This window comes from Bufo bufo, chromosome 3 (assembly GCF_905171765.1).
Source record: "Bufo bufo chromosome 3, aBufBuf1.1, whole genome shotgun sequence".
NCBI classification, from domain to species: Eukaryota; Metazoa; Chordata; class Amphibia; order Anura; family Bufonidae; genus Bufo; species Bufo bufo.
The window spans coordinates 120,690,379-120,706,218 of record NC_053391.1 but is presented as its reverse complement, the minus strand read 5'-3'; the positions used below and the strand labels follow the sequence as shown (position 1 = coordinate 120,706,218).

Genomic DNA, 15,840 nt, shown 5'->3' with positions numbered 1-15,840 from the left:
TTGTCTTTATACGACAACCCTTTAATATACAGTATGGTAGCAAAAACTGTAGAATTAAATGGCACAAAGGGAATTCGGAGCGCCTCCAGAGCAAGATCCCCTCTTTACGGTGGCTCATCACCTGCTATGACTTCTTCATGCCCCAGTAGGTTAATGATTTTCATGATGGACCAGCCCCTTAAACTGAAAACAGACCATCCTTGGTATGAAGCTGATGAACATAGACTTTAGATTTTGTAGCTTCATCCTGGCAACTTTGGCAGTCTAAGACCTGGTAAATCCAGTCAAGTGTTGTCTGGGATCTTTCTTGCCTGACCTTTTATCTACCCCTCTACGACTAGAAATGACTCATCTCTATAGATCTATTGAATAAAAGATGTCCATTTGGCTAAGATGAACAGGGTAATGAAAGAATCAGAAATGGTCAGTGTTGGCTCCTCCATGCATCAGTTCAGGGGCATAGCTATAGGGGTGCATAGGTAGCAGTCGCTACCGGGCCCAGGAGCCTGAGGGGGCCCAATCACACTTGTGCCGCATAAGACACTGGTATTATAGAAAGTTTGTGCTGGTTAAGTTACACCTCTGGCTGGGAGGGAAGGGCTTGGTTCAAGAATTTGGCATGTGGGGTGGGGTGTGCCGTTTCAATTTTTGCCTCAGGCAGCATGTGCTTCCCTGCCCCTGGCCACAAAGCTGGACCCATGAGCCTTTAGCTACACCCCTGCATCAGTGTATTTAACATATTAAGAAGACACTTCCATCAAATGTTTCAATCACATGCCTATATATGAGTATCCTATTGTGAGATTTTTTTTTTTTTTTAAACATGCAGATGGTTTTCTGGATATATTTTTTGAAGACACTCCATGCATTCTACTTTCTGTCCTGGCTCTTTAAATTCTTCTTTGTTTGGACTCTTTGGACTGCGGCTGGAGAGAGCCCCATTCCCCTGTAGTGAGTCAATTAGAGCATCAGTGTATGGCTCTTCTGTGGACATCTTCATCTAGGCCAAATATAAAACAACAGCGCTATCGTACTGTCATCCCAATTCTATTCCTGCTATTATCATGCGGATTACACTTCAGATAACATCTTCCCCTCACACCAGCAGTAAACAGACAACGGATTATCTGTCTATTTCGGAAGCCTAATAATACCTAGTCACTGCTACAGAAGGCTAATATTGAAAAAGCCAAAAGTTCTTTAAAAAATGGTCTTTTATGAATATTGACTTAAACAATATATCTTTCTAATGGAAGTGTCCCTTTAAGTGTCAGGTTAATGGGACAAGTTTACTCTGTACTCCCTAAATACATGGGACTGGTCCTCCATGATTCTTTCTCTATGTATATGACTTCTATAATTATAGACCCTGTCATTCCTGGATATATAGGGGTGGTCTCCCATACATCTTTCTCCATCTATGTATTTGGCTAGGTAGGGACATAGATTTAACAGAGGATATAGATTGAACGGTGTGATAAGGGTTAAATAAATATCCAGCACTTGCTGCTATCCCCAGCAGGGGCCACGTCTGTAGGAAGATACTATGGGGGAGATTAATCAAACTTGTGCAAAGTAGAACTGGCTTAGTTGCCCATAGCAACCAATCAAATTCCACCTTTTATTTTCCAAAGGAGCTGTGAAAAATGAAAGGTGGAATCTGATTGGTTGCCATGGGCAACTAAGCCAGTTCTACTTTACACCAGTTTGATAAATCTCCCCCATAGTATCTTTACCTAAACATGTCCACGTCACAGCCAATAGCAAAATCTGTACATACAGACACATTGCTTTTTACAGTATATCCAGTACTGTGTTATATAAAACACATCTAATAGAAGTATAAGGAGTTCATCAGTGCTGAGCTGTTATCATGTAACATTTTCGTTTCCATTTGAGAAATTGTGAGAGGAGGATTCCTATCAGATTTCCTGCACCTCCCTTAGTGCAGTTTCACAAGTACAGCCCTCATAAACTGTAAGTCAATTATCATTGACATTCTCAGACTATTATATACTAAACTAAAAATGTAATGGTATCCCTTAAAAGGGTTATTCCCAGGGGTGGGATTCACATTTTTAACAACAGGTTCCCTACTCAACGGCGGACATGCGGCGTCACGACACATGTTTACATATACATACACCATATATGTGCAGCACACATACACATAAATACACCATATACATGGTACACATACACACACATACCACCCAACTAAGGAGCTAAACTATTAGCGGAGTGCAGAGCCATTGAAGCGAACATCTCCAGCTGCCCTGCCGCCGGCAGAGCACCGAATCGGGACTCAGCCGGTAACATGGTTCTCCGATCCAGCTGTAATTTTAAGAACCAAATCTGGAGAACTGGAGGGAACTGGTTGAATCCCATGCCTGGCTATTCCATGAAAAATATTCTACAGTTTTCAAAGCTGCACCTGCATCTGAATTATTCAATGAAACCCATCTGTATAGCACCACCTGCTGTTTACTCTTTCTAATTTCTCTGTCCACCTCACTCACGTGCATGCACATGCTTAGTTCCATCCTCCAACTGCCACCAGCAGTACATGCCCCCTGAGAAAGGACACACCCCATGAGAAAGGATACACCCGTGAGAAAGGCTAAGTCCCATGAGAAAGGATATACCCCCTGAGAAAGGAGATGCCCATGAGAAAGCAGATGCCCCATGAAAAAGGATATACCCCTTGAGAAAGGAGAAGCCCCATGAAAAAGGATATACACCCTGAGAAAGGAGATGCCCCATGAGAAAGGATATACCCCCTGAGAAAGGACACACCCCATGAGAAAGGATACACCCGTGAGAAAGGCTAAGTCCCACGAGAAAGGATATACCCCCTGAGAAAGGAGATGCCCATGAGAAAGCAGATGCCCCATGAAAAAGGATATACACCTTGAGAAAGGAGAAGCCCCATGAAAAAGGATATACACCCTGAGAAAGGAGATGCCCATGAGAAAGGATATACCCCCTGAGAAAGGACACACCCCATAAGAAAGGAGATAAGTAGAGCAATTAGAGCAATATTTATTATAAATTTCTTGTAAAATTAGTCACCTGCAAGTTTTAGTACATGTCACCTGTCTTTACCATGGGAAGAAATCCAACCATCTTGGTTTTCCTTAGGCCTCATGCACACGACCGTTGTGTGTTTTGCGGCCCGCAAATGGCGGGTCCACAAAACACGGAAGCCGCCTGTGTGCCGCAATTCTGGTATAACCTGGGCATATTATATGTTATTGTCTATATTTTATACATTCTAGGCAATAGATATGCGATTAAAACCCAGATCAGATTCATGCAGTTATGTGGACTATAGATGTGAGAAAAGGGCGATCAATGGAGTTAGGCTAGGTCTACACGACGACATTTGTCGCTCGACATTTTGTTGCTCCAATGTCGCGAAACAATTTTTATAATGGCAGTCTATAGTGTCGCACTGCAATATGCCACATGCTGCGACTGCGACGCGACAGTCGCAGAAAAATCCATCTCAAATGGATTTTCTGCGACTGTCGCGTCGCAGTCGCAGCATAATAGATGTTGCAGTGCGACACCATAGACTGCCATTATAAAAATTGTTGCGCGACATTGGAGCAACAAAATGTCGAGCGACAAATGTCGTCGTGTAGACCTAGCCTAACTCCATTGATCGCCCTTTTCTCACATCTATAGTCCACATAACTGCATGAATCTGGGATTTAATCGCATATCTATTGCCTAGAATGTATAAAATATAGACAATAACATATATTATGCCCAGGTTATACCAGAATACATATTCTATAACAATAGGAAATAATATCTTCAACCTGCATAGGTTATTATACAGAAAAACATAAACTGTAGAAAGGTTATTATTGAATGACAAGTCAGAGAATGAATGCAAGTGAGGAAATGTGAGTAATCATTGTAAGATATCATTGGAGAGTGAAGACGGTGATTGACAGTCTGATCAGTAGAATTCTTAGGGCATGATACAATGAATGGACATGACAGCTATATTCTTCTTACCTGAGATGCTTCTCATTTTTGAGTTGATTGTTGTTCAGATCGGTTACATCATAGGTGTTTTTTTTCCTAATGAGCCCACGGTTTGTGAACTGCTTCCATGGGCACAACATTGTTCAAGTATCACTGATCAGTCAGATGTTACACGAGGTGCAAAAAAAAGAAGTCTCTCCAGGGGGCTGGTCTTCTGCATAAACAAATGGGATCAGGTTTGAGATTAAAAAAAATAAAAAGTTGCAGCTATTAGTCCAGGAAACTTTTTTTTTTTTTTTTCTTACAGTCATAGAGAGCGACATCCTCTGCACTTTAAATACATGACCTTCAAGATTAACTGGGCTGCTGTAAAAAGTATGTTATACTAAAAAGATCATTATCACTTCAGGGGTTTCCTACGTGTAGCTTTTTTTTGTCTTAAAGTGTCGACTCTGAAAATGGGTCATCTAAGGGTTAATTCTGAAACCATAAAATCGTATGGGGGAATGCTGGCAATGGGACAAAAAATGACAACTTTGATTAGGGCTGGGGGAGAGATGGGAGAACTGTAGGTCCCAGGAAACCTATGGGCTTGCGTCCTATATAAACCATGGAATGAAGATAGGTCCGCATGCATCGATTACATTTAGTATATGATTAGTAAGCTGGAACTTGTAGTTCTACTAAAAAGTCACACAGTCCCTGACAATGTTTGGATTATTCCCAATATTATTCTTGCAATATTCTTTTGGGGTATGTTCACACATGACGAATTAAATAAATGTCCATAGGTAGCAGGGCTAAATAGTTTATTTACAAACGAGTTCCTTTACCTGTAGTTCTAAAACCAGCTCTACTACATCTGTGTATGTCACCGTACATCTACAGGACATAATACGTTTCTATATTCTTTTCCTTGGAACTCATCAAATTTACTCACAAATATCTGAACTTACAGCATAGTAACTTATTTCTATGGAAAATATGAAACGCAGGACCAAAGTGTTTTTTTTTTATGCTACTGGTGTTTTGAGTATAAAAGAATTCCTCGGATCTGAAAATGTATGCAATTTATGCAAGCTATGCAATCCGTTTCTGCAGTCTTTAAGATCTCTGCTTGCTGTCATGCCATAAGAACCTTCTTAATTTCCATTTCAGTGGATACATATCTGTCCTAGGTGCAGGGCTTCGTACAATAAAAAAAACTGTACTCGGACTGTCTTCTAAAATAGGTGTATGAGATGGGTATAACCCTCTAAGCTCTGTCAGTGATGGATTGGCTTATTCCAGTCCACAGAGGAGAAATATGGAAATATTCACATCCCTGTGCCCTGACTCTTTAGACACTGTCTTGTTCCTTCTTCATTCTCATTCCAATCAAGCGGAAGAAGGAATGTTATCACAGCTCTGCTATGCTCTGCTTCTCGCTCAAGGTATAAAAAGAACAACCGTAAAAATATGAGAGAGTAATAAAACATGATTCAGTTGTAGCAGAGCTGGATGTTTCAGATGCATTGTCATGAGTCACAACATATACTGTGAGTGCAATAAAGTGAGTCAGTGATCAGCTTAGGTATAGCAATGGATGGTGCACATGGATTTTGTATTGGATATTCCACTTACATACTGTAATGCTGGAAACAAGGGTGTTAATCTGTTACGGTATGAGTCAAAATAATTCAGTATGTTTACCTACAGTCCTGTGTGACAAATACACAGCTAGGAGTGATCTGATCATGGCCACAACAGCAAGTTTAAAAAAAACTTCAAATGCACCTTTTATATAGAAGATGCCCCCCTACCACCACTGCATTCCCCACCCTGTGTCCTCCTGGTGCCGGTCCTGTGTAAACTACATTGTGTAGTGACATGATAATTATAGGGTGATGTCATGTTACATGACCGTGGCCAGTATCATGTCACTACACTGTGGCATGACACTGGGGCGATACGGCACTATACAGGATGCTTCTGAAATAGTTTCATCTGTATGTGCTATTGAAGCCATGCTGCTGGGGTTTTCTGAAGGATCCTTTAATTCTTTGAGATGATTCCATGCAGATCATTTGTTCTATTGAATTGAATTACCACATTAGAATTTTTTTCCCCTTAGTTTGAAGGTTTGTTTAGTCTGATAACTTGAAAAGAAATCAACTCCACATACAATGCCCAGACTGTCTGGATCTGCAGTTTACAGTACAGTGAGGTACTACATGTCCTGTAAGGCTCTGTACCTGTGCCAGGACAGACGTCTCCGATAGGAGGATGACTCCATGTTATTTTTCTGGTACACTTGGTTTAATATACAGGACCCTGAAGAAGCTCCTGTCCTCTACATAGCAAGTGATTTACTGCTTCCAGCATCTATTCCTGTTATGTGTAGGAACTTGCTTTATCTGTCTCAGTTACCCGCTTATTTTTTTTTTTTTTAATCCTCAGCCTTTTGGAACCTTTGGAACCAATTACTAGTTTTTCATATAGTTATAGACTCAAGATACACTTTTTCTTAACTTACAATGGTCGACCCAGAACCAATTAATATTGTAACTAGAGAGACCTCTGTGTATATATATATATATATATATATATATATATATACAGTCAGGTCCATAAATATTGGGACATCGACACAATTTTAAAACTTTTGGCTCTATACACCACCACAATGGATTTGAAATGAAACAAACAAGATGTGCTTTAACTGCAGACTGTCAGCTTTATTTGAGTGTATTTACATCCAAATCAGGTGAACGGTGTAGGAATTACAACAGTTTGCATATGTGCCTCCCACTTGTTAAGGGACCAAAAGTAATGGGACAATTGGCTTCTCAGCTGTTCCATGGCCAGGTGTATGTTATTCCCTCATTATCAAAATTACAATGAGCAGATAAAAGGTCCAGAGTTCATTTCAAGTGTGCCATTTGCATTTGGAATCTGTTGCTGTCAACTCTCAAGATGAAATCCAAAGAGCTGTCACTATCAGTGAAGCAAGCCATAGCAAGCTATCATTAGGCTAAAAAAGAAAATAACCCCATCAGAGAGATAGCAAAAAACATTAGGCGTGGCCAAAACAACTGTTTGGAACATTCTTAAAAAGAAGGAACACACCGGTGAGCTCAGCAACACCAAAAGACCCGGAAGACCACGGAAAACAACTGTGGTGGAGGACCGAAGAATTATTTTCCTGGTGAAGAAAACACTCTTCACAACAGTTGGCCAGATCCAGAACACTGTCCAGGAGGTAGGTGTATGTGTGTCAAAGTCAACAATCAAGAGAAGACTTCACCAGAGTGAACACAGAGGGTTCACCACAAGATGTAAACCATTGGTGAGCCTCAAAAACAGGAAGACCAGATTAGAGTTTACCAAAGGACATCTAAAAAAGTCTTCACAGTTCTGAAACAACATCCTATGGACAGATGAGACCAAGATCAACTTGTACCAGAGTAATGGGAAGAGAAGAGTATGGAGAAGGAAAGGAACTGCTCATGATCCTAAGCATACCACCTCATCAGTGAACCATGGTGGTGGTAGTGTCATGGCATGGGCATGTATGGCTGCCAATGGAGCTGGTTCTCTTGTATTTATTGATGATGTGACTGCTGACAAAAGCAGCAGGATGAATTCTGAAGTGTTTTGGGCAATATTATCTGCTCATATTCAGCCAAATGCTTCAGAACTCATTGGATGGCGCTTCACAGTGCAAATGGACAATGACCCAAAGCATACTGCAAAAGCAACCAAAGAGTTTTTTAAGGGAAAGAAGTGGAATGTTATGCAATGGCCAAGTCAATCACTTGACCTGAATCCGATTGAGCATGCATTTCATTTGCTGAAGACAAAACTGAAGGGAAAATGCCCCAAGAACAAGCAGGAACTGAAGACAGTTGCAGTAGAGGCCTGGCAGAACATCACCAGGGATGAAACCCAGCATCTGGTGATGTCTATGTGTTCCAGACTTCAGGCTGTAATTGACTGCAAAGGATTTGCAACCGGGTATTAAAAAGTGAAAGTTTGATTTATGATTATTACTATGTCCCATTACTTTTGGTCCCTTAACAAGTGGGAGGCACATATGCAAACTGTTGTAATTCCTGCACCGTTCACCTGATTTGGATGTAAATACCCTCAAATTAAAGCTGACAGTCTGCAGTTAAAGCACATCTTGTTTGTTTCATTTCAGATCCATTGTGGTGGTGTATAGAGCCAAAAATATTAGAATTGTGTCAATGTCCCAATATTTATGGACCTGACTGTATATATATAATTCTGTAGGTGCAGCTTTAACAGATAAACCAGTAGTCTTATCTATCTAATATATATATATTACTTACAGGCAATAAATGAAATCAGGCAGTTTACAGAATGCCTAACGTATTCGGGAAAATTATGAAATGCTTAATATTTCCCAGGCATTCTATATAAAGCCTAAAGGGAAACTGGCAAACATAAAATTCTCCCTTCCAAAGGCCAAACACCATAATATTGCCCATATACAGAGATGGTCTTGTATGAGAAAGACAAGTGCAATTCAGCCTTTCTAGCCTTTTTTGTTGCAACATGTGCTGAAGATACTTGTCTCTTTCTCTTGTTCTGTTTTTCCAAAATTTTATGACAAATATAATTTATTTAACATTTCATTTTTTGCATTTCTTTCTTTCATGCTCACATCAGTAAAGGCTTCTTAACATTTGATACTTTGCCTATAGATTACTTGTCATTATGTATAGCTAGATATATAGAACATAGATATATATACGAGATAGATAGATAAATAGATAGATAGATAGATAGATAGATAGATAGATAGAAGATAGATTAGATATAGATATATTCACATATCTAATTCCAGCATTCATGACCTTTTCACTTAAAAAAATGTAGAGCTTCAGTTTAACATTTTCCAAATGATTTGTGAGTAGAAACTAATTAGTGATCCTTCTGTTTCACTATGGATTTAAACTGGTTGAACTGGCTGATATTTGGCATACAATTTGTCAGAAAAGCCCAAAAGTCAAAAATAGTTGAGGTTAAAGTCACTGATATATCAGCTTATGAAAACAATAGAGGCCATAGATGGAACAGAAAATTGGCAGGGTCAAAGTGAAATATGAGAAACGTAAGAAAGAATAAAGTAAAAAAATTAAGAAAAGTTGTAACTCAAGGGACCTCTCTGTCTCTGACTTTAAGGGATAAACTAGTAGTCTTCTCTGCCAAAGCCACACTGACACAAACATTACAAAATCGTGCCATTTATCTCTTTTAATTTTTCCCCCTTTTACTTTAATATTTTCCAAAGGTCATATATATCATTTACTTTATTAAACAATATGGGAGACATGTATGTTCTGATAAAATAAGACCAAATACATGCAGCTTGGTAGAGCAATAGAAAAACAATTTGCAAAATTAAGGCTAAAACTTAAAAATGTGTCTGGTAAGGAATGGGGTGGGGGTAAAACTGTTGGTTTGGAAGTGGTTAAAAAACGAAATAAATAAATTTAAAATAAATAAAAAAAATTTTTTTTAAATATATATATATATATATATATATATATATATATATTCACATATATAATTCCAGCATTCATTGCCTTTTTACTTTAAAAAATGTACCGCTTCAGTATAATCTTTTATCAATTATTATTTGTAAGTATGAACACAGTGTTTTTTCTCTTTCACCAGCAGTTTGCACTGGTTGAATTGACTGATGTTTGACATACAAAGCTCATTAAAGCTAAAAGTAAAAAAAAGTTGGCATACAAGTCACTGATACTTCAGCTGAAGAAAACACTAGAGGTCCTAGATGGAACAGAAATTGAAAGATTCAAAGTGGAAGTAATAATATATGAGAAATGTAAGAAAAATTAAAACAAAAAAATGAAGACAAGTGAATGCTATTGGGTAGACTTTACCTTACCTGGTTGTTGCTTTGGTTTATCTTTTCAAATAGTGTAGAGAAGTGGATCACAGAACTCTTATATACCTTCTACTAGTCTTTATAATGTAAAACAGGGATTACCCCAAACGTGGAAGGGGCAGAACTCTTTAGTTTGTATGACTGCTGGGAAAATCCTATAATGTCTTGTCAATCTTACTTGTTCTATCTTCCTGGAGACCAAAAAGAAACTGAACGTTTTTTCAGGCTTAGGTAACAAAAATGATTCATGAGCTACCGTAGGCATTAAAATAGCTCGTGCAGCAACTGTCAAGGCGTGACTGTGATTTCCGAATTCTAGACAAATTGCTGCCTCATTTAATAATGGTATGTGTGTCAAGGTATCTGTTAGGTCTCTTTTACACGTCATTGGATCACTGACGTGTGCTGTCTATGTTTTCCACAGAGTACTCATGTATCCACTGACTTTAATGTGTCTATTTACATATCAGTGGTTTTCCACAGACCATGGCTTGGTGGTGACACCAGGGAAGCATGCCCTATTTGGTCCGCGATTATGGATCCCTCATGCACATCATAGTCTATGGGTCCCTGATAACCACATAGACAACGCGGATGCTATCTGTGTTTTTTTCCATGGTTTTCATAGATCACTGCAGGAGATGCTCTGGAAACTAATTTCTAGCCTAGCAGTGTCCGTGGAATACAAGGATCCTTCACAGACATCTTCACAAATATCATGACGGACACAGAAGTGTGAATGATGCCTTGGACTGGTGTTAGAAGTTTTATTTTGTGTGTTGACAGATGTTCCCCCACAGATTTTCAAACTGTGCAACTAGTAAATACTTTCCTCCACCACTAGATGTCACCAGCTTACATGTTGGGAACATAGTGACATATCGGAAAACAATTTATTTAAAGTGATACTGTCACCTGGATTTTAGTGACAGAACTTTTAACATCAACACATCAGTCTGCTTGTTTTGTATTAAAATATACTACAGGGTGGGCCATTTACACTCACCTAAAGAATTATTAGGAACACCTGTTCTATTTCTCAATAATGCAATTATGTAGTCAACCAATCACATGGCAGTTGCATCAATGCATTTAGGGGTGAGGTCCTGGTCAAGACAATCTCCTGAACTCCAAACTGAATGTCAGAATGGGAAAGAAAGGTGATTTAAGCAATTTTGAGCGTGGCATGGTTGTTGGTGCCAGACGGGCTTGTCTGAGTATTTCACAATCTGCTCATTTACTGGGATTTTCACGCACAACCATTTCTAGGGTTTACAAAGAATGGTGTGAAAAGGGAAAAACATCCAGTATGCGGCCGTCCTGTGGGCAAAAATGCCTTGTGGATGCTAGAGGTCAGAGGAGAATGGGCTGACTGATTCAAGCTGATAGAAGAGAAACATTGACTGAAATAACCACTCGGTACAACCGAGGTATGCAGCAAAGCATTTGTGAAGCCACAACACGCACAACCTTGAGGCGGATGGGCTACAACAGCAGAAGACCCCACCGGGTACCACTCATCTCCACTACAAATAGGAAAAAGAGGCTACAATTTGAACGAGCTCACCAAAATTGGACTGTTGAAGACTAGAAAAATGTTGCCTGGTCTGATGAGTCTCGATTTCTGTTGAGACATTCAAATGGTAGAGTCCGAATTTGGCGTAAACAGAATGAAAACATGTATCCATCCTCTGATGGCTACTTCCAGCAGGATAATGCACCATGTCACAAAGCTCGAATCATTTCAAATTGGTTTCTTGAACATGACAATGAGTTCACTGTACTAAAATGGCCCCCACAGTCACCAGATCTCAACCCAATAGAGCATCTTTGGGATGTGGTGGAACGGGAGCTTCGTGCCCTGGATGTGCATCCCTCAAATCTCCATCAACTGCAAGATGCTATCCTATCAATATGGGCCAACATTTCTAAAGCATGCTATCAGCACCTTGTTGAATCAATGCCACGTAGAATTAAGGTAGTTTTGAAGGCAAAAGGGGGTCCAACACCGTATTAGTATGGTGTTCCTAATAATTCTTTAGGTGAGTGTATATGGATACACCTTAATAAAATGGGAATGGTTGGTGATATTAACTTCCTGTTTGTGGCACATTAGTATATGTGAGGGGGGAAACTTTTCAAGATGGGTGGTGACCATGGCGGCCATTTTGAAGTCGGCCATTTTGAATCCAACTTTTGTTTTTTTCAATAGGAAGAGGGTCATGTGACACATCAAACTTATTGGGAATTTCACAAGAAAAACAATGGTGTGCTTGGTTTTAACGTAACTTTATTCTTTCATGAGTTATTTACAAGTTTCTGACCACTTATAAAATGTGTTCAATGTGCTGCCCATTGTGTTGGATTGTCAATGCAACCCTCTTCTCCCACTCTTCACACACTGATAGCAACACCGCAGGAGAAATGCTAGCACAGGCTTCCAGTATCCGTAGTTTCAGGTGCTGCACATCTCGTATCTTCACAGCATTGCCTTCAGATGGCCCCAAAGATAAAAGTCTAAGGGGGTCAGATCGGGAGACCTTGGGGGCCATTCAACTGGCCCACGACGACCAATCCACTTTCCAGGAAACTGTTCATCTAGGAATGCTTGGACCTGACACCCATAATGTGGTGGTGCACCATCTTGCTGGAAAAACTCAGGGAACGTGCCAGCTTCAGTGCATAAAGAGGGAAACACATCATCATGTAGCAATTTTGCATATCCAGTGGCCTTGAGGTTTCCATTGATGAATAATGGCCCCACTATCTTTGTACCCCATATACCACACCATACCATCAATTTTTTTGTTCCAACAGTCTTGGAGGGATTTATCCAATGTGGGTTAGTGTCAGACCAATAGCGGTGGTTTTGTTTGTTAACTTCACCATTCACATAAACGTTTGCCTCCTCACTGAACAAAATCTTCTGCGTAAACTGAGGGTCCTGTTCCAATTTTTGTTTTGCCCATTCTGCAAATTCAGTGCGCCGATCTGGGTCATCCTCGTTGAGATGCTGCAGTAGCTGGAGTTTGTAAGGGTGCCATTTGTGAGTATCTAATATATCTGCCGAAGGGATGTTCGACTAATGCCACTCTCCAGTGACATGCGGAGAGTGCTACGCTGTGGGCTCTTGCTGAATGAAGCTAGGACAGCCACTGATGTTTCTTCATTAGAGACAGATTTCATGCGTCCACATTTTGGCAAATCGAAGACTGAACCAGTTTCACGAAACTTAGCAAGCAGTTTGCTAACTGTAGCATGGGAGATGGGTGGTCTCGTAGGGTGTCTTGCATTGAAATCTGCTGCAATGACCCGGTTACTGCGTTCACCAGACATCAACACAATTTCTATCCGCTCCTCGCGTGTTAACCTCGGCGACATGTCAATGGCTGTAAACAAAGAGAAACTTGTAAATAACTCATGAAAGAATAAAGTTACGTTAAAACCAAGCACACTATTGTTTTTCGTATTGAAATTCCCAATAAGTTTGATTTGTCACATGACCCTCTTCCTATTGAAAAAACAAAAGTTGGATTCAAAATGGTCGACTTCAAAATGGCCGCCATGGTCACCACCCATCTTGAAAAGTTTCCCCCCTCACATATACTAATGTGCCACAAACAGGAAGTTAATATCACCAACCATTCCCATTTTATTAAGGTGTATCCATATAAATGGCCCACCCTGTAGTATTACTACCCTAAGTGTTGTCCTTTGTCTAGAAAATCACTTTTATTAATATGGTTATTACCTGAGTAAGGAGCCCAAGGGGCTGTCTCTCTGGCCGTTGGTGCCCAGAAGCACTGCTTCTCCTCGAGCCCAGCACCGCCCCACTGCAAATTTATTCACTCCTCATTGCCGGCTGGCACATGTGCAGTGCGTCCTGTGAGGCCGATTCCAGGCGCACACATGTGTATCCACGGAATGCGTTCGCTGAGCCATAAGCTTGCGCATGCACCGTGGATACACGCATGTGGCTCTCAGCCCTCTAGCACGGCACCATACCTCAGATCCCAAAACTGAGACACCTTGCTGCTGAGCTCAGCTGTCTTTTAAGGACAGCTAGGTGTTGTCAAACCCGGAGCGGCACTTAAAATCCAGTTTGGTGTTTGACCCCACCTGGCTGCAAATCAGCCCAGCAGCATACGCTGGGAGGAAAATACCTGTCCTCCCAGACCATACCCTTCACTGTGTCACAACTGCTAGAGAATGGACTGGTGAATATACTGTATACTGCTAGAGAATGGACTGGTGTATATACAGGTGTACTGCTAGAGAATGAACTGGTGTATATACTGTATACTGCTAGAGAATAGACTGGTATATGTACAGTGTACTGCTAGAGAATGGACTGGTGTATATATATAGGTGTACTGCTAGAGAATGGACTGGCGTATATACTGTATACTGCAAGAGAATGGACTGGTGTATATACAGGTGTACTGCTAGAGAATGGACTGGTGTATATACTGTATACTGCTAGAGAATGGACTAGTGCATATATAGGTGTACTGCTAGAAAATGGACTGGTGTATATATATAGGTATACTGCTAGAGAATGGACTGGTGTATATACTGTATACTGCTAGAGAATGGACTGGTATATGTACAGTGTACTGCTCGAGAATGGACTTGTGTATATACAGGTGTACTGCTAGAGAATGGATTGGTGTATATATTGTATACTGCTAGAGAATGGACTGGTGTATATACAGGTGTACTGCTAGAGAATGAACTGGTGTATATACTGTATACTGCTAGAGAATGTACTGGTATATGTACAGTGTACTGCTAGAGAATGGACTGGGGTATATACAGGTGTACTGCTAGAGAATGGACTGGTGTATATATTGTATACTGCTAGAGAATGGACTGGTGTATATACAGGTGTACTGCTAGAGAATGAACTGGTGTATATACTGTATACTGCTAGAGAATGTACTGGTATATGTACAGTGTACTGCTAGAGAATGGACTGGGGTATATACAGGTGTACTGCTAGAGAATGGACTGGTGTATATACTGTATACTGCTAGAGAATTGTTGTACACCAAATTATTTTTTTTTTGCGCTATTCTCACCACTTTTACAACTTTTACAACAACAAATTACCAAATGGTACACCACACATCAAATAAATCTTTATTGCTAGACAATATTATATAAAAGATAAAAGGGCGGGGCACACATCCTAAAGATATTTATGATGGGAATACCCATTTAGGTCAGCAGTTATCTAAGGTTTATGAGCAGCCTAAAACTTGTATATAGAATATTACCCCTTTTTGCCATGAGCCATCAGTATTTCCGCTGCAGTAACCCATCATTTGCATACTGAAGACAGTGTAAGACTGCATTCACATACATGGCATAAACTTTAGTACTCTGTTCCGGCAGGGGAACAGGGTACCAGAGTTTACTGTCTCCGGCATAGCTGGACACAGCAGAACACTGCCGGGTACCCATTGACTATAATGGGATTTGACGGGGATCCAGCCACTTTCTGCCATAAATGTCAGATTTCGGTTGGACAAAAAGTCTTGTATGCAGAAATTTTTGTCCAGCTGAAAGCCAGCATTATTGCAGTAAAGCAGCCGGATCACCATCGGATCCAATTATAGTAATTGAGGATCTGGAGGTGAGCATCTGTCTCTGGCTATGCCGGATACAGTTAACTGATGTACTCTGTTCCAGAGTTTATGCCGCATATGTGAACATAGCCTTATATGCTAGTACAGAGAAGACTAATATTTAAGAAGCTTGTCTATTTTCCAGTGACAAGCATCTACCCTGCCTACAATACACACACATAAACAGATGAGTGATGGGGGGTTCCTGCATCTATAATAATATGTGTTAGCACATCTCTAAGAAGGAAATGGATGAATCTGGGAACCTTTATAAAGAATTTGCATTGTTAC

The 15,840-nt window shown here is 40.2% G+C and overlaps 1 protein-coding gene across 1 annotated transcript in view; it reads right to left on the bottom strand.

Moving 5' to 3' along the window:
- The window catches only part of NOS2 (nitric oxide synthase 2), a 50,856-nt gene extending 40,868 nt beyond the window's left edge, over positions 1-9,988 (bottom strand). The window contains exons 1-2 of the mRNA XM_040423516.1: positions 9,920-9,988; positions 4,030-4,213 (exon numbers count right to left, since the gene is read on the bottom strand). Coding sequence (XP_040279450.1) covers positions 4,030-4,139 — 110 coding nt within the window. The 5' untranslated portion in view covers positions 4,140-4,213; positions 9,920-9,988. The remainder of the gene's footprint in view (positions 1-4,029; positions 4,214-9,919) is intronic.
- Between the last annotated feature and the right edge of the window lie 5,852 nt (positions 9,989-15,840).